Below are 23,143 nucleotides of genomic sequence, written 5' to 3'. Positions count from 1 at the left end.
TGTGTCTTTGTGTGAGTGAGTGAGTGAGTGAGTGAGTGAGTGAGTGAGTGAGTGTGTGTGTGTGTGTGTGTGTGTGTGTGTGTGTGTGTGTGTGTTGTGACAACAGAGAGAAATAAGAGAAAGAGAGAGACAGTAGGAGAGATTTGTCACAGATATACACATATTTCCATATCAATATGCTAAACAACACCATATATTCACAGTTTGTACATTTAGTGTAGCTGACATCATTATCATAACTATTTAGTGCTGTCCTATATGATATCATCCAAGAGATGAGGGGTACCAACCCAGTCCAGTGTTCTTGGCTCGGACGCAGCCATGATCATGCACATAAACTGTTTCCCTGTTCTCTTATCTATTGGGTAAATTGTAGTCGGAGTGAACCTTTTGTTGCTCTCCACAAACTCACACAGCTGATTATAGATTTTGGGGTACTCGTGACGAAGGAAGACTCCCCTGGTCCTGAGCTCACGCTGGATATTGACAAAGCACACCTCCCTGGCTTTCCTGCCCTCCTCTCCCTCCTTGTCAATGTCCGGTGTGCCAGGAGGCGGAGTGAGGATGAGAGTTTCCATTTCACTATCCTTTCTGAGTACCTTTTTGTCAGGGCTTGAGGAGGCCAAGGACACCTTTGCATATTTTCGAACTGTTGTTGCTGGGACCCTTGGTGAAGGTCTGTTAGGCACTAGTTCACCAACAGCTACGGATACATTCAGAAGAAAACATTCATTGGGGTCATACTCGTTACCCGCCTGCTGCAGGTCCTTGCAGTATTCGCCTAGGTTGTCCTTGAAGCCATCCAGCTCTCTGAGAGACAGGTATGTGGGAGACATGAGGAGGCTCTCGAGTCCAACTTGGAGGAAGTTGTCAGCAGTCTCCGGGTTAGCAAAACCCAGAAAGAGAACGCCTCTCCCTCTGGAGAGATAGCCAGCTTTAGCAACGCGGGAGAAGGCTTTGTGGATCCCTGTATTCTCTCTGCAGAACTTAAGAGTGTGTCGACACACACTGTTCACACGGCTGTACAGACAGGTCTCTTTATGGATCTCCCAGTCATCCCTGCGACAGTTTCGTGAGCAGTAAAAGGTGTAGCAACTGTGACATGATTTGAAGTACAAGCAGGCGTTGAACATACTCTCAATTCTGTTGCACTTCTTGTTAGAGCACACCATAGTGTCGTCCTCATCTGTGCTGTGGTCTGGAGAACAGTCTTCTGCACTCCTTTGTAAAGCATCACACCCACTATCAGGGTCTTTGATTGTGTCAGGGCTGGATTTAGATGACGGGAGCTGTGTGTTCAGGCATCCTAAGTTTTCCAGTCCAGAAGATCCTCTGTCTTTGTTGTCATCTTCAGTAATTAGATGCTTCAGCTGGTCTAAAAGGTCCTCGCTTGACTTTCTGCTAGTTGGTGGTTTGTAATCAACGACCAAATCAGCTAAGAGTTCGTCAAGTTGCTCTAGACTCTGCTGGAGGGAGAAGTTGTTGTGTTTCCTCTCTTTGGTTATGTCCTGCGTATTTTGTGGCTGCTTGTGATGCATTACTCTCGGAGATGGTATCTTTTCACCGTCCGACGTATCCCAGCTGACAGAGTGCACATCACGCCGCTTACTGTTGCCTCCACATATGTCATTATCTGTTATGGTAATCTCAGGAGTTACAAACCATTGCCCTCTCTTGGTATTCCTCCACGGATTGCTTGAGCCCCTCTCTAATGAGCTTTCAGAGAGCGAAAGGGCGGCATAGCGTCTTGGTGAACTTGAGAGGTTAAGTATAACAGGTTGACTCTGTATGTCAGAGGATGCTGCATGCTTTGCTTGGTGAAACAGGTTCTCATAGCTTCGACCACGAGGCACTGATTGCTCTCTTTCGTGCCGGGGATATAGAATATTGTCCCAAGACTTGGAGTGGTTTCTGACCTCTGCTCCTAATCTACTTGTCTCCACACCGCTGTTAGTAAACCACGGGGGTATACTGGGGTCTTGCCTTACTCTTGGTGGTGTGTGCTGAGAAGACTGGTTAGAATAACCAGATATACTCGAGCGATACCAGTCATCTGAAAAGGCCTGTGACATTCGAGGGCGTTGACGACCCTCCGTATGGTACGGCCTTGATGGAAAGTACTGCTCCTCAGGAGAGCATGGTTTGGAATAAAACAACCTTGAGTTACTCATATAGTATGGATTGGACCGGTTGTCTTCTCCATAGTAAGATCTAGACAGTGGGGTTTGAGAAAAGTATGATCCTGCTTCACTGGTGGAGCAAGGCCGACTATATACAGAGTGTGCTGGCTCTCTGTTGGAAAAGTTTTCTGTGTAATACGACCTGACGGGGAGGGTGTGCACCCATCGAGTCCTTGGATCATACTGACTAGTCATCGTACTACCATGGCTGGTTAGGCTGGACCGTTCATCCTGAAAGTATGTTCTTGAAGAGGGAGGGACTTGATACCGAACTGGGTCCTCTGTATAGAAAAACTTGGTTGGTATATTTGGATTTGAGTAAGCTCTTTGTTCTTGACTCAGATATGGTGCTGTTGGTGACGGCATTCTGTGCATGTCAAGATGCTGGTATGAAATAGGAGACATGCTGGTGGTATAGTGGTATCCTTGTCTAAAATCTCCACTGTAGCATTCACTCGGAGTAGGCGTTGGTGAGGACACAATCTGTCGAGGTACATACAAACCCCTACTGCTGCTAGCCTGGGAGTATCGCTGCCAAAGTTGCTCAGTTCGTGCATTGGGAACCTGCCTAGATGTGTGCTGCAGTACAGCAGCATCTGGTTTAATGTCAACACGGCATCTGACATGAGGGGTTATGGCTGGTTTATCTGGTTTACCCTCCTCAAAACAGTCTGAGACATAGAGGGGAGTCTGAGGTTGCAGTTTGATAGGATGCACCTCATTCAAAAAAGCCTTGTTTGAGGAGTAGGATTCTCTATGTGTTTCGGAAGTCCTGAAGGTATCTGACGCAGCCTGAGGCGCATCCCTCCCCTTCCTGGCTCCTGGAGGGGACACCGAGATGGGCACAGGAGTGAGGGTGGACTTAATTCTTGGAGCGCTTCTAGATCTTGTTCTCTTTTTAGAGTCTGACCATACAAGATGGCTGGTTTTATCCTGGGCGGTGTGCTGCTGGAACTGTCTGGTGTTGAACAGATCGGGAGAGGAAAAGTGAAGGTGCCCCGGTTGATCTAGTCCATTCCACATTAGATCTTTGTTTAATGTCTGATGTTCAGTCCTCTTGTAAGGGTACTCCATTGAGGAAGAGAGGGACTGTGGGTCATCCAGTGACTCAATGAAGTCAAAGCTACGGCAGTGTCTTTTATTGATGATTTCTGGTTTGTCTATCATTTTCAAGTCACATTGCCGGGAGGAGTGGAGAGAAATGGAGTGGTCGCTGATTGGATTTAGAGTAAAGTCCCGATATAGAGTTGATGCCAGTATATCAGGTGGATGTGTTCGTGTCATCTTAAAGGAACTCCAATGCTCTCCATTCAGCGTGATTCAAGATCGACACAGCCTGAGAAAAGAGAGAGAAGAAAACAAATACCCTTCAATGCAATTTAAATGTAAAGTGAGTTGTTTATGACAATAGTAGGATCAGCGTATGTTTGATTAGTCTGTGAACCAAATATTTTCAAACTTTTTGAAATAATTGTAATAGGTTTCATTTAAAAGCATCTATACAGCTGAATCAGTAAGGTGAATCTGTACTATAACAACAACCTGACCCCATGATACAGCAGCTTGCAATGATGGTAGTATATATTTAACAGAAGTGATAGATTATTTGCCAACCAAGTTCATCTCATGAGATCATTTATCATATTTGAGGGGGCAGTTTGTATGTAATCATACCACAGAAAATGACAAGACATGACTTTAAATTAGACTGGAGACTAAAATTAACATCATGAACTAATTAACTACACATTAACACTGAACTAATTAACTACACATTATCCTGCACTGCTAACTAGAAAGTTTCTTTATTTCAAGAAAAGTCAAAACATAACTTACGAATATCAAATTGTTGGTAGAATTGTATCTTGTTTGTAGACAATAATATTTAAGCTTTTTAAAACCAATTTCTAATAAAAACATAATTGATCTGAGACTAATTTATATTCCTCTTACTGCATAACTGCAGCATATCATTGTTAACCATTAAATCACGTGACCTATAACCAAAAACAGTACACATTAGACACCTCAAAATGTAAAAAAAATAATAAATAAGTGTCAATCCTTGTTTTTAAAATTTAAAAAAACGCAATGCAACAAAGCCTTTCTGTTTCCTACTGTTTCAATTATTCACATCTTATGAATGAATAATATCTGAATATCTGCTTAAACATCCAGAGTATTTTTTTAAGGGCTTTGAATATATAACAAAATGATTCTGTTTCGACAATGGATTTATGTGTGATATACACATGGGCTTCCTTGTTGGCACACATCCACAAGCTAATGCTGAGTTACCATCTGTTCATCGTGACGAGAGAGGACTGACCAGCCATCCCTGTCATGTCTCCACAACACACCTAAATATCACGTCCTTTCACACATGGCCAACCGTGACAGACAAACCACCAATTGTATTCGCTGCTCTGTCTCGATCCTTATATGTGTTTGTTTCAAATACATAGTATAAGATACCTGTGTGTATTTTGCTACTCTTAATACAAATAAACAGAGTAGCTAGTCACATGCAAGTGTTCTTTATTTAATTTCAAAACACTGTTTTTGATATGCATGATTGAATGTCAATAGGGAAAAACATTGCAAAGAAAAACCAGATCACAGATCATTTGGCAAGATGATTCACCTGAATTTAGGATAATCAATTTGATTTACTTTTCTTTAGATGTATCATGCATTTTGTCCAATTTCATGAAGTAGTAGTGCATTTTTTAGAAGTCATCTTATAGTGCCAGTATTTTTAGCTTTACAAGTAATTCAATAGCTCAATTTGACTTGCTAAATCCAACAAGTCAAGTGTAGTTTAAGAACAAAATTCACAATTGTTTTGAGAAAAAATATTTTCCCAAAAGTCTGCTGTTCTTAAAAATGCAGGCTACATTCTGTACTAATATCAGCTGTTATATCACTGTTGGGACTAATGGTCACTAATGATAGTTGATGGCTGAAATCATTATAATATGAATGCCGTCTGCGATGCATTTTGTGTCAGTTGTGGCAAAATAGCAGGAAAGAATTCCTTAGTAATATCCCATCAGTGAATAATATGTAAATGGTGATGGGATGAGTACTGAAGTTTAAACTATATGCCACTAAATGGGGAAACGGTTTCTTAAATCAATCTTACTTTCTCACCATCATCTTCCTATTCTTCTATAGGTTTAAATGAATGAAGTGTAAGCAAGATGTCAAGGATCTTGATGAGACTGAGACATTCTATTACACAGCATAACACATATGCCCAATAAGGGGCATGTTGTGAAGGCTGAACATTCAGTGAGAAGTTCACTACAATCTATATGTCCTCAAACAGCAATAGTTTTAATACATGAGTGGATAAGAACACTATCTCCACATTGTAATACATTATGTTACTAAATTCACAGTATTTTCATTAACTGTGCATAGTATATTCACAGTAGCCTGGATATGTGAAAATACTATACACTGTCCTGCAAATACTGTGAATAGTCATGCAACGCAGCTATACAAGTTCCAATAGTAATTCAACCAAATGCCATAAGAGATTAATATAATAACAGAGTGAATTAAGTATGTATTCGTAAGTAGGTCTATGTCACTGTTGACCTCACTACTGACCACCCCCGACACACTTTTAAGTCCCTGTGGAACTCCAGTAAGGTAATATGTTACTGATCTAGGAATGAAGATAAGACAAAATAGCATATTTGGACAACAGGATGCATGTAGTCCTTCCTCTACTCATCCTCATGGCCTCAGGATGTTCTTGAATAAAGGGACTACACTTTCCTGCACACGTATAAAACTGCATGCCACATACTGTCTCCATGGCTACAGCACACAGCAAAGAAACCATTCAACACTGCTGGAGTTGCACACTTCAGCCTGATTTTCAGCCTGAAAAAATGGACTCCCGTTCACTATGAATTGCTTTAATATTATCTGTGTGGGCAAAATCCATCTGTGACACACATGTGCAACTTTATTTTGACCTTATATCAAAGTATAAACCATAGATATTGCTATACGAGTTTATTCATAGCCAAAAGCTGTGTTTTCCTGTGACAGCTTATATTTGTGTGTCCAGTTCAATATGAATTGAGCTCATGTTCATTTACTTGATTTGTAATCAAAACAAAAACTTCAACTGTATTCTGCCAATGCTACAATTGTCACACAATAACAAATGTGATGCAGATTCGCCTGAAACCTCCCCTTGGGGCCATACCGAGGCGCATTGAGCCCCAGCGATACAAAATACTCGCACTTCGACAGCCTTTTTATTTTGGTGCTGCGGCACGAACGGCCCTCCATCCTCTGTGGCTGACCTAACGCCTTTGAGCCGGGAATGACATAATTTGCACACAACCAAAAAAGCAAAGGGTTCAAACCAGGGCATAGCCCTGCGGGAAAGGGGAGATGAGTTTGGCTAAGTTTGGAAAGGAAATATTTCGCGAGTGAGTGAGGGGCCTTACCGTCTCGTCATCGAGTAGATCGGCTGCGGTGAACATGGTGAAGCAGCAGCCTGTTCTGCGCGAGGCGCAGCTTCAGCCACACTGCACCTGCTGTAAGCCTCCCGGAGCCGAGCACTCGTCCTTCATGCTGCCTTACATGTTGTCTACTTCAGCCGGAGATGCTCTCGGAGTCGCGTATGGCTCTGTGTGTGCGTGTGTGTTTGTGTGTTGATGGAGGGGAAAGAGGAGGTGTGTCTGAGCCTGCGCTTGTGCGCGTACCTCTGGGGGCGTGGTTGTGCGTGTTTTCATGGGGAGGGACGGAGGGAGGGAGGTTGGGGGTGTTGGAGGAGGCTGGGCTGGGTGATCAGTCTCGGAACAGCAATGCAGTCTCTCCGTTCATCTCGGAACATGGAGCCCGGAGGACTACTGCATGGGTATTTCTGGGGGAGCTGCTGTTTGTTTGGTCCGCCTGCAATGCGAGAGGCTTTGTGATCAGCTTTCTTCATCACGAGGCAAAGCGGTTCTGACATTTACATTTTTAGAAAGTTTGCAGACAGACTACAAATGCTGCCTGCAAAATGAGGCAACTCCTACACTTGACTGGTCACTTACGATCTTCCTCCCACACTGTTGCACACACACATGGTGATGAAAAAATCGGTCTCGTGCCAGTATACCAGTATTTTGTTGCCTTGATGGTTGATTGATGTGTCATGTAAGACTGCAGATTGTTTTCATGATCCAGTATACACCACTTATCTTCTTGAGTAGTCAAAATAGTCTGTTAGGTCTATCAAATGTCCGAAAATTGCTATAAGGGCATTAATAATTTCCCATAGCTCAAGGTGACACCTTCAAATAAGCCTACCTTGTTATAGTCGACCAACAGCTCAAACCCAGATTCTACATATACGTTTTATTGGCAACAGAAAGTGTCCTCTTGTACTCAAATATTCCTTGACACAACATGATTTTGATACAACACATCATCTTTGTTGTTTGCAATTTTGCAAGATTCAAAATCAGTTGCATTATGCCTTCCTTAGCTTGCACTGTGCCACACACATCTTCCCCAAAGTCTCACCTCGCCACAGCCTTGTGCATTGTCTGAATTGATGATGGGGACAGCTGGCTGTGAGCCCCAACCGGGAGTATGTGACTGCCGCTGGAAAACTGCTTATTGAAGCAATCTTACATCAGATACAAATCACTACAGTCAAATTGTGCTGATGGGGCTGAAGATCTCAATGATGTTTCACATTGACAGAGCTCATTTTGTTACAGGAAACACCTATTTACACTGCTTGCACACAGTAGATGATCACCAGGTTTTTAAGCTATACTTTTCCTGCATGCATCTTGGTTACAAAACACCATGGCTAACCGAGACTCCATCTGTGGTATACCACGTGTATGAGATATGATTCAGAATGACAGAACAGTGGATCTCACATTGTGTGGCATCCAACATCCCTGAGAGTGGGATCTTTCTGAGCATGTGTGACTCACCCTCTCAAACACAGTGCATTGGCATCAGTTTGTGTCAGCTGTTGGTTAGCAGGCATAAGTGTCTGTCAGCTGGCTGCTAGCAGGTGTCTTAGGCACCTTGTAGGCTCTGTGGAGGGGAAATCAATGGCCCTCTGTTGATTAGAGGCCCCTCTGACAGGGATCAATCAGGCTTATACCACCACAAAGTAACTACATTAAAGCAGAACCCTGTTTCACTCCGCCTCCACTGCTCCAACAAGCGTTCATGCTGCTCTGACATATCAGCCATAATGAGCCATAAGGAAGAATCTGGACATTCTGCTTTGTTGTAAATCCGCACTCATGCTGACACACTAAACAACCTTCAGTTCTCCAGCTGCCTCCAATTAATTCCATGTACGATTAAGTTAGTCTCTACAAACTTTCTTTTTGATTTTTGTGTTAGAGGGAATTACATAAGAAATGCAGGGATGCACATCCAGCCAAACCACACTGCTTACGTAGTCCAGCCCAAAATAGCCAGTGTGGCAGGCTAATACAAAGCAACTCTCAGCTTGGGTTATTGTGGACTGGAATTACATGACAGAGGAAACAAGGAAAACACATTAGACAGCAATGTTAAAGCAAACACAATTTACCTGGACTGTTTCACAAGGAATCCCCAGGGCAGCTATATGTTGTCCGCGGTCTCTGCAGTTAATAATTCACACAACCAGAATTAGACCTCTTAGATAGACAAATGTCAGAATGAGGGAGGTTCCTTCAGATCTTACAGGACATTTACATGTTTTGTATAAAATATAGATACTCTGATTCAGTGGCCTCAGAGATGAGTGAAACGCAGCAGCTGTGAATTTGAAGACTCTGGGGAGATGCACCCAGTCTTCCCTTAATCGCGAATGAACCCAGATTAAATTCTCAACAAATTAATCCACTCAATCCTCTCTTCCCAACTTTCTTGCCCCCAGACATGATTTACAGTTGTGGCAGTCCATGTACCACACATGCCACTCAGACCACGTGTTTCTGTGAGGATTTAGATGCAGCGAAGTGAAGTATTTGGATGCTCTCATGGCTCAACCGAAGAATCCACCCGGCATAGCTTTGATTCCTGGTGGACCAGACTAGATTATAGTCAACGGGTTTTTAGGCCTTTCCAGAGTGCAGTGAGTTAGAGACACTTTTACTAGTGTGCTCATGTAGCTAATACTGTATGTTGTAAAGGAAGCAAATGTTTGCAAAACATCACTGCCTGAAGAAACCTTGACCAAACGGGATGCTCTTGAGACTTTAAGAATAGAATAGAATTGAAAAACCATTTCAATGTTATTTCTCACGCTTAAATAGCAATTTATGTTTACTCTGGCTGCACACAAAAGGAACATTCAAATCCACTACAAATAACACTCATCAACAAATTCATGTACAAGCCAAACCATTTGGGAGCGGTATCCATGGTAACCCACACTGAGTAGGAGCAAAAGAGACTGAATTGAATTCAAAGGGAATGAAGTAAAGTGCTGATGGGAGTCTTCCATGGAGACCATAAAAATGTACGTCACGAGGATGAAGGCAGGTGAAAACTGCTTGTAAACCTTCGACAATCTGCAAACGCACCGCAGGAGGGCTTGAGCAGTGCAGTTTCACAGCGATGCACGTTCGGTGGAAAGCGTTGATATCTCGGCTGGCCCTGATTATCTTCAGCAGAGATTGACAATTTAAAGTTAGCATAAGGTACAACATAAGGAGGCCCCCTGTGGCCGCCCCATGGTAAAAATAACACAGGAAGAAAGGCTTGTGTGGGCAGATCCTCCTCTCAGTACATGTAGGTCAAAGTAAGAATATAGTGTAGATATTATTCACAGCTGCACTGAGCAAACACAAACTCCTCTGTCCTGGTCTCTGGAGTCACAGTAAGACGTCCCATGGTGAGTCTTAATTAAATCTTTACACACTCCTCTCTCATCCTTCATCATCTGCTTTTTGGCTAAGGAATCACTCAGTCATGTGTGTAAGTGTATTAAAGGGGAAACACATTTAGACTGAAGAGACGGGCCTCTCTGTGGGTGCAGTTTCTTTCCAAGGCCTCCTGATGGTCTGAATGATTTGTGGATGTGCATTGTCACTATGATATTGTTATGTAACGACAGGGCAACAGAATGCAGTTATATTACATTTAGAGAGTTACATCAGATTTTTAAACTGCGATTGAGGTCAGCAGGAGGTTTGATAATGCAGGCCTGTCATTAAGGTCCCGCTATTCAAGACTGGACAGACAACACATCTTTTGTGCCTTGTTTAGGAAGAATCAATGAGGTCCTTCTAAATATGGATATATCTCTCGCTCTCCATCCCACAGCAACACAATGCAAAGTAGTACTGACTTGCACTAATTGTGCAAGGCTGCAGGCCATGTACAATAGCTGTAACAGTTTCTCATTCAAAGACTACCATCTGATTTCTGAATAAAACAACTGAATTGCGGACTGACATTGGCTTTTCTTTTTCCTCCATAAAAGAATGACTCAGTTCAAGTATTTGAAATGAATGAGACAAATGTGAGATGACCCCGTAGCATGCAATCGTTCCCATTCAAATCCTGCTTAGTTTGCCCATCAAATTACTTGTGCAAATCGGTTTTGACACTTAATGTATGTAATTACGCATTCCAGTTGCCATTTGCAGCCATCCAGATGCACTTGTGCTCTCAGCTTTCTCCAGGCTGTTTAAATGGGTCAGCTCTGGAAATATCCTGGCTCAGAGAAGAAGTCGTGAGCACCCCTCCCGTGACAGAGCAAGACTATTGCTGGCAGTACCCTTGACTTCTTTGTTTATGACCTGCAAAGTCATCGAAGTTGTGTTAGAATGATTAGATAACACCTGAGGTGCACGAGGTGGGAGAAAATCACAATTTCTGTAGTTTCTTTTGTGAATGGATGGCATAATTTGCCAGATAGTGTAAAAGCCTGCTGTCCTCTTATAAGTAACTCCTTTGATAGCGGTATGGGTTTTTGTATGGGACATTTTGTCAAAAAAATAGAACGTACTGTATTTATCTTCCGGAACATGTTTAACATGAAGTTATATCAGTCCAGATCAGATGAGCATCTGAACTACTAACCAAACCTAGATTTGTTGGGAGAGAATGCTATGGCCCACTGAGCAGCGAGATAAGAAATGCAAGCGGTTCGACCGCTTTAAAAACCACACTGACCTTTTGTTAGTGAGCTGCCATATAAAAATTCTGAGGCCAAAATTGGATTTTGCACTCCAGACACTTTTGTCTGCAATGAAAACTTTCAAGGGAAAAATAAATTGATAAATTCATGATTTGGTGGTTCAAATTGAGCTTTCTCCCTCACTGCATAAAACCAGCCAGCCCAAATATTTAGACTCGGCAAGTCACTTTAAAGTTGTATAAGGGAAAGTAAAATATCTTAATCTTTATGTATTTGTTTCAGCCGTAGATGCAGTCATTGATGTAGACATTGCATTGAGGATGCGTAAAACTATTGGCCTCTCTCAGCTGCAGCTGCTGCATTCAGATATGCAGTCCTAATGAAAGTCCAGAAGACATTGTAACAGAATGAATTAGTTTTCCCTCAAGCAGTATGGATTATGCCATTATCCTAATAAGAAAAGGTATAGACTTATGATGAATAGTATTCAGGGAGCCATTTGTTCATATGTGCCCGATTAGTTCAGTTTAATAGGATTATGCACACATTGGTATTTGTGTTTTCTGTATGATTAGAACTTAAAATCATATAATTAAAATGTATTTTTTAGAAGACACAATGAAAACAAGACCTCTTTGCCGTTTATAACACAGTAGAAGACAATCACCAATAACAAATTTGTCTCTGTGATATCACCAAACATAATAATGGTCCGAGAGAAAATTATTTTACCTTGTTGTTTAAGATACTTCCAGTTTAAAAAAAAATTTAGCTGACGTTCAAATCAAATATATTTTCACATATTGCAAGTTGCTTTGGTCAAAAAGTATTTTCCAAATGAATGTAATGAATAGTTCTGATCAAACAGACATAAAAGGGCTATTACTCCATTGTAAAATGAATTACATAACCTGTTTAATCTGGGCAGAATTGAAGGCCGTGGCAGTCAGACTGCAGGCCAACACCACCTTGTGGTCACATTATGACTACTATTACAATAACTGCAAAAAATTGGACAGCTGAGCAAAATGTGGCCTGTCTAAAGTTTTTGGCATGTATTTACAGCATGTTTTAATGCTTTAAAAAAGGTTTTAGAGATCTTTTCAGCTCCTTCCTGACCACAAATTTGAGGGTTTTTTTAATACTGGCATTCTATATACAATACAAAACACAAGGTTAATACGGGCAATTCCGTAGCGAAAATAATATTTTCAATTTCTTGATCTCGATGTCATGGCAGGTCATAAAAGTTTTATTTTCAGAAATATTTGTCTAATGGGTCTTTACAATCTGTACAACATACAATACTCTCTATCCTTTGATGTTCAACTTGAAAAGAAAAAAACGGCACAAACAAATACAAGCAATAGAGCTGATGTACAGACATAATTAAGTGAAATTTGAAACCAAAACACCCTATTCAGTCAATAACAAATAAAAGAGTCGTTGTTGGTCATAGACTTTATTAGACATGTGCATGTTTTAATAACATACAAATTTTCACATAATATAGCTACATTGCATATAACATCAAATATTATTTTTTTTACATTGAATTCAATTCCACCATGATTTACATTATGTAATATGTCATCTTTGATTGACAAAAACCTCAACTTTTTGATTCTTGCACTTACATTTACGATGAACATTTTAAAATCTGGCAGGCATCAATTGACAATAAGTTCAACTCAAATTTGTAAAGATTTAATCTTTTCACAATGGTAATGCAACGCATTTAAAAAAAACAATAAAACCAGCTGTAACAAATACATCAATGTACATTCACAGTCAGATACATCCACCATAAATAATGTAAACTTTTAAAAAGAAAAAAACAATCCGTAAATATCAAAAACATAAATACATACAACTACTTCTTTGCATCACTGTCACAGCTCATCCTGTCAGTCTCAGGAGGTGCCATGACAAATAGTATGTCCTATAATGGCCAAAACCTGAGCGACAGTATGACATTTTTCAAAGTTCACCATCCATGCTAATTGTGATGGCACATTTTCATAAATTACACACTCAGTGTAACAATTACACAAAGCTGCTCTTACTGATTCTCTTGGCGTTGGGCTGTACCACAATAAATCAGACAGCAATGCACTGACACCGAGTCACTGTAAAGTTTAAAAATGAAGCTCTGAATCACTAATGCATAAACCTACAAGCCCCAGATAGTTCTGCCTCATAGAAAAAAAGAAGTGTGTACAAAATAGTTCAAATAAAAACACAGAATAAAGAAACGAAAACTTTGAGCCACATAATATCAACAAGCACAAATAGCAGCAGGGGAAAGGTGACACTCTGCATCCCTCAGAGCTCTGTACAACACACCTGTTTGGTTTAACCAGTTACGAAACGACATTCACGCATGTATGCACCATTGAGCACAAGGGGTCACTGTGGCTACACAAAACACAGGCAGCATGAAGAAGAAGAATCTGCAGGGGAACCAGGGCTCCCTTATACTTTTGGCTATTGGGTCTTTTCTAAAAAGCATGATATTGCCATACTACGTTGACATTCAATTGGAAATCACTCCTTCTGGAAGACATTTTAGTGCCTGGAAACAGAATGTTTTTTCAGGAGTGATCAAAGAAAATGTTGATGATGCAAGAGAGGGGTTGCAGGAAGTACTACTTCTACTGCAGGGTTACACACCCGAGTTAACATTTCTATACTCCGAAAATAAACCTCACTCAATCCACTAACTCACTGTAAATCCATAGCTAGTTTATAGCAATAAGCTGTTTTCAATACATTGCATTGGAGTCAAGGGAATATGAAATTAAACTGTCTGTAAATAACTATATTTTTCACTAACTGTACCTGAACAGTTACAAACCCTGCCTATGCTGTATCCTTTTGTGCCACACCTGTCACACACACAGCAGCACCTCAGGGTGGAAACCCCGAGTTGTTGCTTTGTCAAGTGGCAGATGAATAAACCTGAAAATAAAGACTTCATACATCAGTCAGTGTCACTGTATTCAAGTATAATTTTGCAGTATTCTCTGTGTGCAAATGCATCTGAAATAATAGAACGATTCTACCTTATTAAAATGCATGCGTTTCCTTCATTATTAGTAAACAAGCACAATAAAACTGCAATGGAAGACCCTCACCCACATACAAGTGTCACAATCAATTGGAAATCCCTGAGACAACTCCATTTGATCTGACGTTCTTGTGTGTGTAAGGCATGCGTTTAAGGGGTGCGCTTTTGGGCTTTTGTTCTTGTGCGACAAAAAAATGGAACAAAATTGGCAACAACATACTCACAACACCTACTAGGTTACTGTACTAACTAATTCAACTACGTGTGACGACACAGTTACAAGCGCCAATGTCAGGGGTTGGAAAGTGCGGCCATTGCCTCCTGTTGACATGCAGCTAAGACATCACCATGAGCGGTCAACAGCTCGAACAGATCTAGCATTAACTAACTCTGGACATCCTATGTGCGCAGTTGTGCTGTGTTAGGGACTGTACAAACATTAGTTTTGGGGCGGGCGTGTGAGAAAAGGGTATTGCAATTTATATTTTTGCAGTTTTATTTGTTGGGGAAAGCAGGGAATGGTCTTTTATTTATTTTTTTATATCTTACCCCATATTTCTATACTAGGTCATATTTTAAGTTGTTTATGTGAGATGAATTATACAAAAATAGTTAGTAAATAAAGATGTATTTTATGTGTGCCAAAGAGGTGTATTTTGCCATATGCACAGGATATAATAATAATAATAATTAATAATAATAATAGGTTTTAGCAAGTTCTATGTTTAAAAATAGAAACTGCTATATTTTCACATTTGTTATGTTTGGAATAAATATATAATTTTGACAATATTGAAAAACCCTGCGGAGGGCCTTGCTTTTTTTTCATAAAATAAAATATTAGATTTAACAATCCTTCACTCCCCAATGATTTTTGTACAGTCCCTTAATTAATTCAGTTGATCGGCTAACGGTACCGACCAAAATGCAAACATAAAGATCACAATGACTTCACGGCACCAAGCAAGTGGGAGCAGTATCTTGTTGTTTAGTTTCTTATCTTTGCGTATGTGAGTGCATGCATATATAGGCTTTGTTCTGTGATTTGTTTGTGGAACACAATTAGTGGATGACTTACTTAAGCTTGAGGCGAGGCAAGGAATGTTTCAGATATCAGCGCCTAAATTAACTGTGTATCCTACTTTTTGTTCATTTTAAAAGGTGTTATGTATTTAGGCAGTGGGTGTCAAGTGTGTACATTTTCATATCATGGTCAATGTACATGAATTGGATCCTGTTGGTCCTCGTTCATTGGGGGAATCTGTCCTTCAGTTTGCCTGTCCATCTGTCTGAGGAGGAGAGAAGGGGGTCTTCTGCCGTCTCAGTCTGAAAAGAGACTGGCAAAAGATTTGCGTAGATTGCGTATGGTTTCAGCCTTCACCTCATCCTGGCTAAGGATGGCTCGTGGCGCTGGGGTTTCTGGAATGTTGAAGGTATTGGTAAGAGACTGGGATTTGCTATAAAGAAAGGAAAATGGCAATAGAGGAGAGGAAGAGGCTATTAAAGTCATGCAGCAAACCCATGGAATGAAAAGACGTGGAGCACGGCAAGAGAGAGAGAGAGAGAGAGAGAGAGAGAGAGAGAGAGAGAGAGAGAGAGAGAGAGAGAGAGAGAAAGAGAGAGAGAGAGAGAGAGACAGAGACAGAGAGAGAGAGAGATGCAGGAGAAAAGAGGCTCAGTAAAAAAATATAAAAGCTTTGTATATGGCCATTCAGTATTACCTTATCATTTCAAGTTATAGTAACTGTGATATGATATAGTGAATGCGCTTCTGGATGCAAAGAGTTGATGACAAGTGTTTAATGTCTCTATTTCAAGAGAGCATAATGCAATCTAATATAATCCAAAATCAGGATCATGTGAGTCCTTTGTCCATGAAGTATTGACCACTAAGGTAGAAGCAATAATACAGATTCTTTATTTTTGCAGCAAAAACCTCTTCCTAAATTACTAAAGTGTTCAACAAATACAGATGAAATGTAAATGTACTTGTTCAGCGCAATGATTGATGATGATCAGAGTTATCAGTGTTATCTCACTTTAACTTTTGTGACTGAAATAGGGAAAAATTAAAAGTTAAAATTACTTTCCAGGATATGCCAATAATATTTCAGTTGACACAAGAATGATTAAAATAAAAATGGCAAAATGTATAATTCTGCACTAAATGAATGCTTCATACAACAGGAAAAAAATATATTAAATAAACACTTTATTAAACAACTTCTAACAGTTGAACAATAGGTACTTTTTTTAATATTATTTTACTTTTTTCTATCCATGCCTGATAAAAAGAGAAAACTGATTCAAAATGTTTAACATGTGTTAACCTGTGCCCTAGAATATGGAATGTGACAAATGCAAGCCAGCTTCAACTTGTTGTTGTTTTAGTGTGTGACAACTCAACAGACAATCTGAAATGTTGTGTTTGGTGAAACTGCTGCTGAAGGACTGAAAACGTAAGAATCAATAAATCATGCACATTCAAGAGGAACGTTTGTCAAAAGAAGTGCATGAAAAGATTTCCCATGTGGCATGCATATCCAAATGCAGGCAAAAAGTAAGAAAAAATAGAGGAAACTGATCCACAATCATTTATCATATACACTTACTTACTTTAGTTGTGGAGAGCCGCTCATAGCCGGGTTGTCCTGACTGGGCTTGTTTGGGGGCTGAGGCTTTTGCTGCAGCGGGGGTCGTCCTCCTGGGCCCCCATGGCCTTGAGCACCAGGTCGGGGCTGCTGGGTGGTGGGTCCTCCAGGGCGACCTTGCTTCTGTTGCTGTGCTGCCCCCAATGACTGCTGCCTAGGAGGCTGTGCGGGCCTCTGTTGAGGTTTCTGCTGCAGGGGGACGGACTGTTGCCTCTGAGCTTGAGGGGAACCTCCCTGGCTTCGCTGAGGAGAGCCCTGACCAGAAGGAGTTCTCTGGCCTTGAGGGGATCCCTGACCTGGTGGCCGTGGCTGGGCTGCAGGTCCTTGGGCAGCCTTAGCCTGAGCACTGGGGTCACCGGTTGCTGGGTTCACAGCAGATTGCTGGGCCTGTGCAGGAGGTTGGCCTTGAGGCTGTGGGCGCTGCTGAGATGGAGGACTTTGCTGAGGACCACCTACAGGAGAAAAACAAATCAGCAATCACATGCAAATACTTTCCTACTACCCTTGCCTAGACTTGGAAATAAAGAGAGATAATTTAGACAAAAATCTATTGTATCATTTAACTTCAAAGTTCTTACCCTGAGGTGAGGGGCGCTGTTGAGCCTGTGGTACTTTGGGCTGTGAGACAGGCTGAGGAGAAACCACTTTCTACAAAACATACAGGGGTTAAAAGGGCAGAGAGTAAATATGTATCATTCAAGAAAGGAAATAAAATTAGCTAAAGATGGAACAAACTGTTGAAAGAATCAGTGCTTGGCCCATTCATTTTCATGTTATCTCTTGATTACACACATGTGACATAAATCTCCACTTATATGGATGCACCTGAAAGTACTATCAGGTCCAGGCAGACATAGACATTACCTCAGAGTCAGTTTTCTAAATAATATTACTGCTTCTATCTTTTGAATCAATAACAATACTTTATTCTTAACTCTTTATTATTCACCAATGGATGGTTCCACCAATTACCTTGAGTTTGGTCAAGGTCACCTCTACACTTAAAGCTCCTTGCTTTGGTATTTAAAGGCTTGCATGGCTAGGCACCACATAAGCATGGATATGAATGTGTTTCACTATGTATTTACTCATCATCTGTTTCTCATAGCCATATAGTCTGTATAAATAAGCAGTATACACAGTGCATTGTACTGTTATCTCATAAGTTTCTGATGTTCTTAGAAACCTTGTGTGTTACTGTGCATGCTAAATAAAACAGACCTGACTTGACATATATTACTAATAAAGTGTGGAAAATAAAGACCTGTGCAGGCTGTCCTGCTGTGGAAGAGCTCAAAGTGCGTGGAACAGCCTGGTTCATCTTAGAAATCACCAGCTCTGCAATCTGAACACGATCCTCGTCCTGCTGGTCTCCAATCAGTGGCATCGAACAGTCATCAACCTAAAAATACACATATGATGGATTTAATAGATTTCCCGTATGATCACAGACAAACATCCCATTGATGTGATTATACTGCCTTGTAGTACCTCTATAATGTAGTCCTTGCCATCTTTACCATGTAGAGCCTCCACAGCACAGATATCCAACCCTCCAAAGATGTCAGCACAAGAGTCTACCCACATTCTGTACCTGTAATAACATTAAACAGATCTATAATAGTACAGTGAGACATTATAGGATCCACAATCTCATCTCCTCTGCATTTATGAGATCTTACTTGTCTGACATGGCCACCTGCTCAAGCATAGATGAGCCAGTGTTGGTTTTCCAGTTGCCAGAAATTGATGTTCTCCTGTTTATAAGAATTGTATTTATTAATTTGCGGTTCAACCACTTTCATTTGTTAGAATAATGTACCGGTGTGTTGCCTCTTTGGCAGTAATCTGAAACTCACATGTAAGCTTTGTAATGGTTGCCGATCTTCTGGATGCGGACATCATACTTTGCATCAATGAAGGGCTCGGATGTGGCATACGTCTTGGTCAGTGCCACAACACTGGCAATATCTTGAAAATCATATTGATTGTCCACTTTCACCTGGAGTAGCAAAGGTCAAAATATAAATATACTAAGGAATATTGTGCTCACATTGAATTGAGTAAACACTTGAGCGCTCCAGTACTACCTTTCCCATTCCTGAGTGAGCATGGCCCATCTTTACCACGACAGGAAAGCGGGGGGAGGTAATCTGAAACAAGAGAATTATCTTATCATAACTTAATCAAAACACTCTAATTACTAAAACACCATGTTTTGTATACATTTCTGTCAAACAGAAGTGACACACAGAACCCCTTCTCTATTTCTGCAGGAGATTCTGATTCATATTGATGGCTTGAAAGCCAGCCCAGCACTGTCCGCCTGTGACTGCAGTGGTAGAGATGACTGCGCTGCAGCAACAGGCTCTGACAGAACTGTAATGTCCCTGACTTGGCAGACGAATAATCAAAAACTCAACGGAAAAAAACAAGACACTCCCCAGAAACTCTGATTGCTCTCAGCTGCCACATGAGATGGATTATTGACATGGAAGTGAATTACCCTCCGGAAATGTGAAATGGGCTGTGCAGAGGGCTGACCTGTTTGTGTATGAGGCTGTGTGTGTCTCTTTAAGGCTTCAGCGTTCAGACATACCCATCAGCAGAAGTGGAGATGGGGAGGAGAGAGGAGAGCAGATGGCAAATAACTCACCATTTCCTTGTGGTTTGGGTAGTAAACCTGCTCTATCAGAGGAAACTCCTCTGAGCCCAGTTCCTTGGAGAGTCGAGACATCTGAGCAAACTAAAATGGACACAAATGTTTAGAAGAGAGCATTTGTATTCCAAAATGTAAGTTTCATATGTCTATGCAGATAACATTGTGTCGTATGGTTTCAAATTAATTGATAAATAATACTTGCCACCCATGGTTTGTCACAGAAATTGTAGACGGAGTGCAAAGAGTTAACACTTGGCAGTCCAGCATACTGCAGTCCAATCACTATGTCCCGGTGGTCTCCATTCTTGTCCATGCTAAAGGCATGCTGTCTGATCAGCACAAAGTCTGGCTTCAAGGATCTGGAAGAGAGGACATTAGCAAAATATTAAACTGCATTGCAAGACAAACAGTCATGAGGCACTTCCATTCATGGTCGAGTGGAACTTCAGCAGATTTCAACATGTCAACCTTATATTTGCAGAAGCACTTTCAAATTTTCTAGAAATATTTTGCAGAGTACTTACTTAGTGACCTTATGCCCATTCCTGATTGCATCAATGTCCACATTGTAAGTGCCAGTGGAATTCACCACCAGGCTGATTTCAGAGAATTCTGCCTAAAAACAAAGAAATAAAATCACGATCACAGCAACAGGACAGTGACATATCACCTATTCCACATGCGTTGTGTTGAATAGGGTGCAATTATAAGATGGCAGACTTCATCTGAAGTGTGTTCTACCTGTTAAGAGGCCACAGGGGAAATAATGGAAATGCCAGGGCAACATGAAGTAGAGGGATACAAACAAAAAGGGAGGAAAATGCCTCAGGCAGTGAAACATATGTATAACTATCACGGCCTCAAAGTGCTGTTGGGTGGATTGTTGCATAAGTAGCCACTGACAGCCACTGTGTTAATAATAACAATAATAATAATAATGAATATTACTAAATATGTGAGGCTACACAGAGCAGCGTGGGAATGAATAGAATCAATACTCTGACACATTTATAATTCTAAGGGTTCTCTATAAACACAGTAGTAGCTCCCATTGTACTGGGGACTTAGAGATGTCACTGCCTCAGAAAATAAAGATTTGAAACCAAAATATAATGAAAGGAAGACCAATGATGCACAATATGGGCAGGGTTATGTAACATCCCTCCAACTGAAGTCCACAGTTCTAGTCACGAGACTAAAGTTGGTTTATTTCAACTAGTCCAGTTATTTTATAAGTTCCTTGTCCTCCAGGAGTAAAGATCGACATTAACACAGAGTACGGAAATATAATATGTGTAAAACCTACCTGTTCTACCTTGACGTCAAATTCATTGTGGACTTTTCTTCCTCTGAAGACCTTTACCCTGCATGGGAAAAGAAGATTTGAGTCTAATTGCTGTGTGTATTCAGACACAAAAGATTCATTTAGCTAATTTATCCTGCAATTGACAAATGACATTTTCTACAGCATTTGCAGAACATTTCAGAACTGACCAAGGAAAGAGTTTTGTCAAATACATAAATATTGTATATAAAGCTGAGTTCAAAGTAACAACATGTTATTTCTCCACAGATACAGTAATTTGTGTGTGGCAGTACGTAGCATGTATGACTGTAACTGCTTTCATTTCATCAGGACTATCGGCCCGAAGGCACCATGCAACATAAACGAAAAGATAAAGCTAAAATAAGATGCTTATGTAATATCATTTAACTACCTGATGCACATGGAGATGTGAATTGGACATACGGACATTAATACAGGACCAGGTCCACCCTATGAAGTATAAATATCAACATGCATGTTATGACAGTATGTGAGAACCACCCAGTATGTGAGAACCACCCCGTACTGGGATGTGAGGGTTTTGATTTGAAGATGCACATATATGCATAGTTTATTATCACCTTGGGTGTTATTTTGGGAGAGTGGGGTGTTTTATCACCTTCCCTGTGTGCGCAAAGCTCCAGCAAGCATGCATAATGCACACTGGTGACAAGGCTTGACTAAACCTGATGCATGCATTTTTCTTGTGCACAATTTTCTCTTACACCCACTCCACTTGAAAATACCTGCATCATCATTGTGGCATTAGCTCATACCCTGTGCATTGGCCTAATGTTAAGCATGTTATTGGCAGAATATAATACTTCTATACGAGCAACCAGCTGATCTTCAATTGAAAATGGCTCCTCTGCCTTCAGCCTGTCCCCGTTTGCCATGGCAATATCAGTACACAAACACATCTGCACGGTGTTTCAGGCATGAGCAAATTTGCCAACGGCTTTTACACGTGATATATCTCACAGCACTGGGTGAATCATATGACCTTCTAGATGTTAGGCCACTGCAACCCACGGTCTGCCACACATTTTGGTCTAGACGACGAGGCACCGTGCGGGCAATGCGCACTGCTCTTACCAGTCGGTCTGCTGGTCATCGATAACCAGGAGGATCTTGGCACTGCTGGAGACTCCTGCCCGGTCCGCTGCCTCAGATAAGGTCGCAGCCGCAGCAGCGGTGGTCTGTTTAACAGCATTTGATATGGATGAGAAGAAGCCGGAGCCTCCACCTCCACCAGGCTGCTGCTGCTGCTGCTGCTGCTGCTGCGGCTGCGGTGGCTGAGGCTGCGGCTGCGCCGGCGGCTGCGGCTGGCTGGTGGACTGCCGCCTCTCCATCGGGCCGGGCGACACTGCGGGGCTTTGCTCCGGCGGGTCGGGGCGTTGGAGATCGGTCATGTAGCCATTGGGCAGGTTGGACATGAAATTGCTGTCCGAGAGTCGTCGACGCAGGTAGTTCATGATGGAGACTTTCTATAGGAGAGGTGTCCAAATATCCTCAAACTGGATGTGACTTGCAGCTTCGTGTTCAGGAGCAAAACGGAATGACTAGGCTACTTTCCGTTTTAAAGGGGCGGGGATCAATGTTACCTAAAGATAAATAAGTATTGTGTTATCAATTGGGTGCAGATTTTTTATATCTAATTACAGTAGTAAGGAATCGTGACTTTAAAGCTTGAGGAACTAGCGAAGGCAAAGCAATCGCACAGCATATTGATTCTAGCTGATGAAATAAGGGTCCATGCGATTGACTCAACCGAAATAAATAACATGCACATTTATATCTGGAGGATTGGGTGAATAACCCCCATCTATCAGAGCAGCCACTATAGTACTGTCACAATAAGGCACGATGAAGCCTACCTGGGAGTGTATCCAGCCTGATCCGCCCCAAGGATGAGGTGATGATGCCTAATTATTATATCTATATGTCCTGTGTGCAGTGGGAAAAGCGGTGCATCGGGTTGAACCAGTGAAATCCAAGCTACAGTCCTTCCAGCATCCCCGCCGTCCTGCCTGTCCTCAGCCTACCCTCAAGCCCAAGTTTTTTTCCCCGTATGCCCTGCGTCACTCCCAGTCATCCTGAAGGAAAGTGGTTTGCAAGGCTGCATGAGAGTC

At 41.4% G+C, this 23,143-nt stretch overlaps 2 protein-coding genes across 2 annotated transcripts; both read right to left on the bottom strand.

Moving 5' to 3' along the window:
* Positions 1 to 254: 254 nt before the first annotated feature.
* unm_hu7912 (un-named hu7912) lies at positions 255 to 3,464 on the bottom strand (the record flags this gene model as incomplete). The annotated part of the gene is made up of 1 exon (XM_079222525.1): positions 255 to 3,464. One exon carries the CDS (start codon positions 3,462 to 3,464, stop codon positions 255 to 257), a length of 3,210 nt encoding a protein of 1,069 aa, XP_079078651.1.
* A 12,228-nt stretch (positions 3,465 to 15,692) lies between these two features.
* Positions 15,693 to 22,486, bottom strand: syn1 (synapsin I; the record flags this gene model as incomplete). The annotated part of the gene is made up of 13 exons (XM_079222526.1): positions 15,693 to 15,828; positions 16,988 to 17,474; positions 17,601 to 17,670; positions 18,287 to 18,424; positions 18,514 to 18,616; positions 18,705 to 18,779; positions 18,882 to 19,024; positions 19,113 to 19,175; positions 19,679 to 19,768; positions 19,887 to 20,043; positions 20,209 to 20,300; positions 20,991 to 21,048; positions 22,107 to 22,486. 13 exons carry the CDS (start codon positions 22,484 to 22,486, stop codon positions 15,693 to 15,695), a joined length of 1,992 nt encoding a protein of 663 aa, XP_079078652.1.
* Positions 22,487 to 23,143: the final 657 nt, after the last annotated feature.

Source organism: Taurulus bubalis (assembly GCF_910589615.1).
Source record: "Taurulus bubalis genome assembly, chromosome: 8".
In the NCBI taxonomy this organism is placed as follows: Eukaryota; Metazoa; Chordata; class Actinopteri; order Perciformes; family Cottidae; genus Taurulus; species Taurulus bubalis.
The sequence above is the reverse complement of the archived record's forward strand: the minus strand, read 5'-3'. Positions and strand labels throughout refer to the sequence as shown.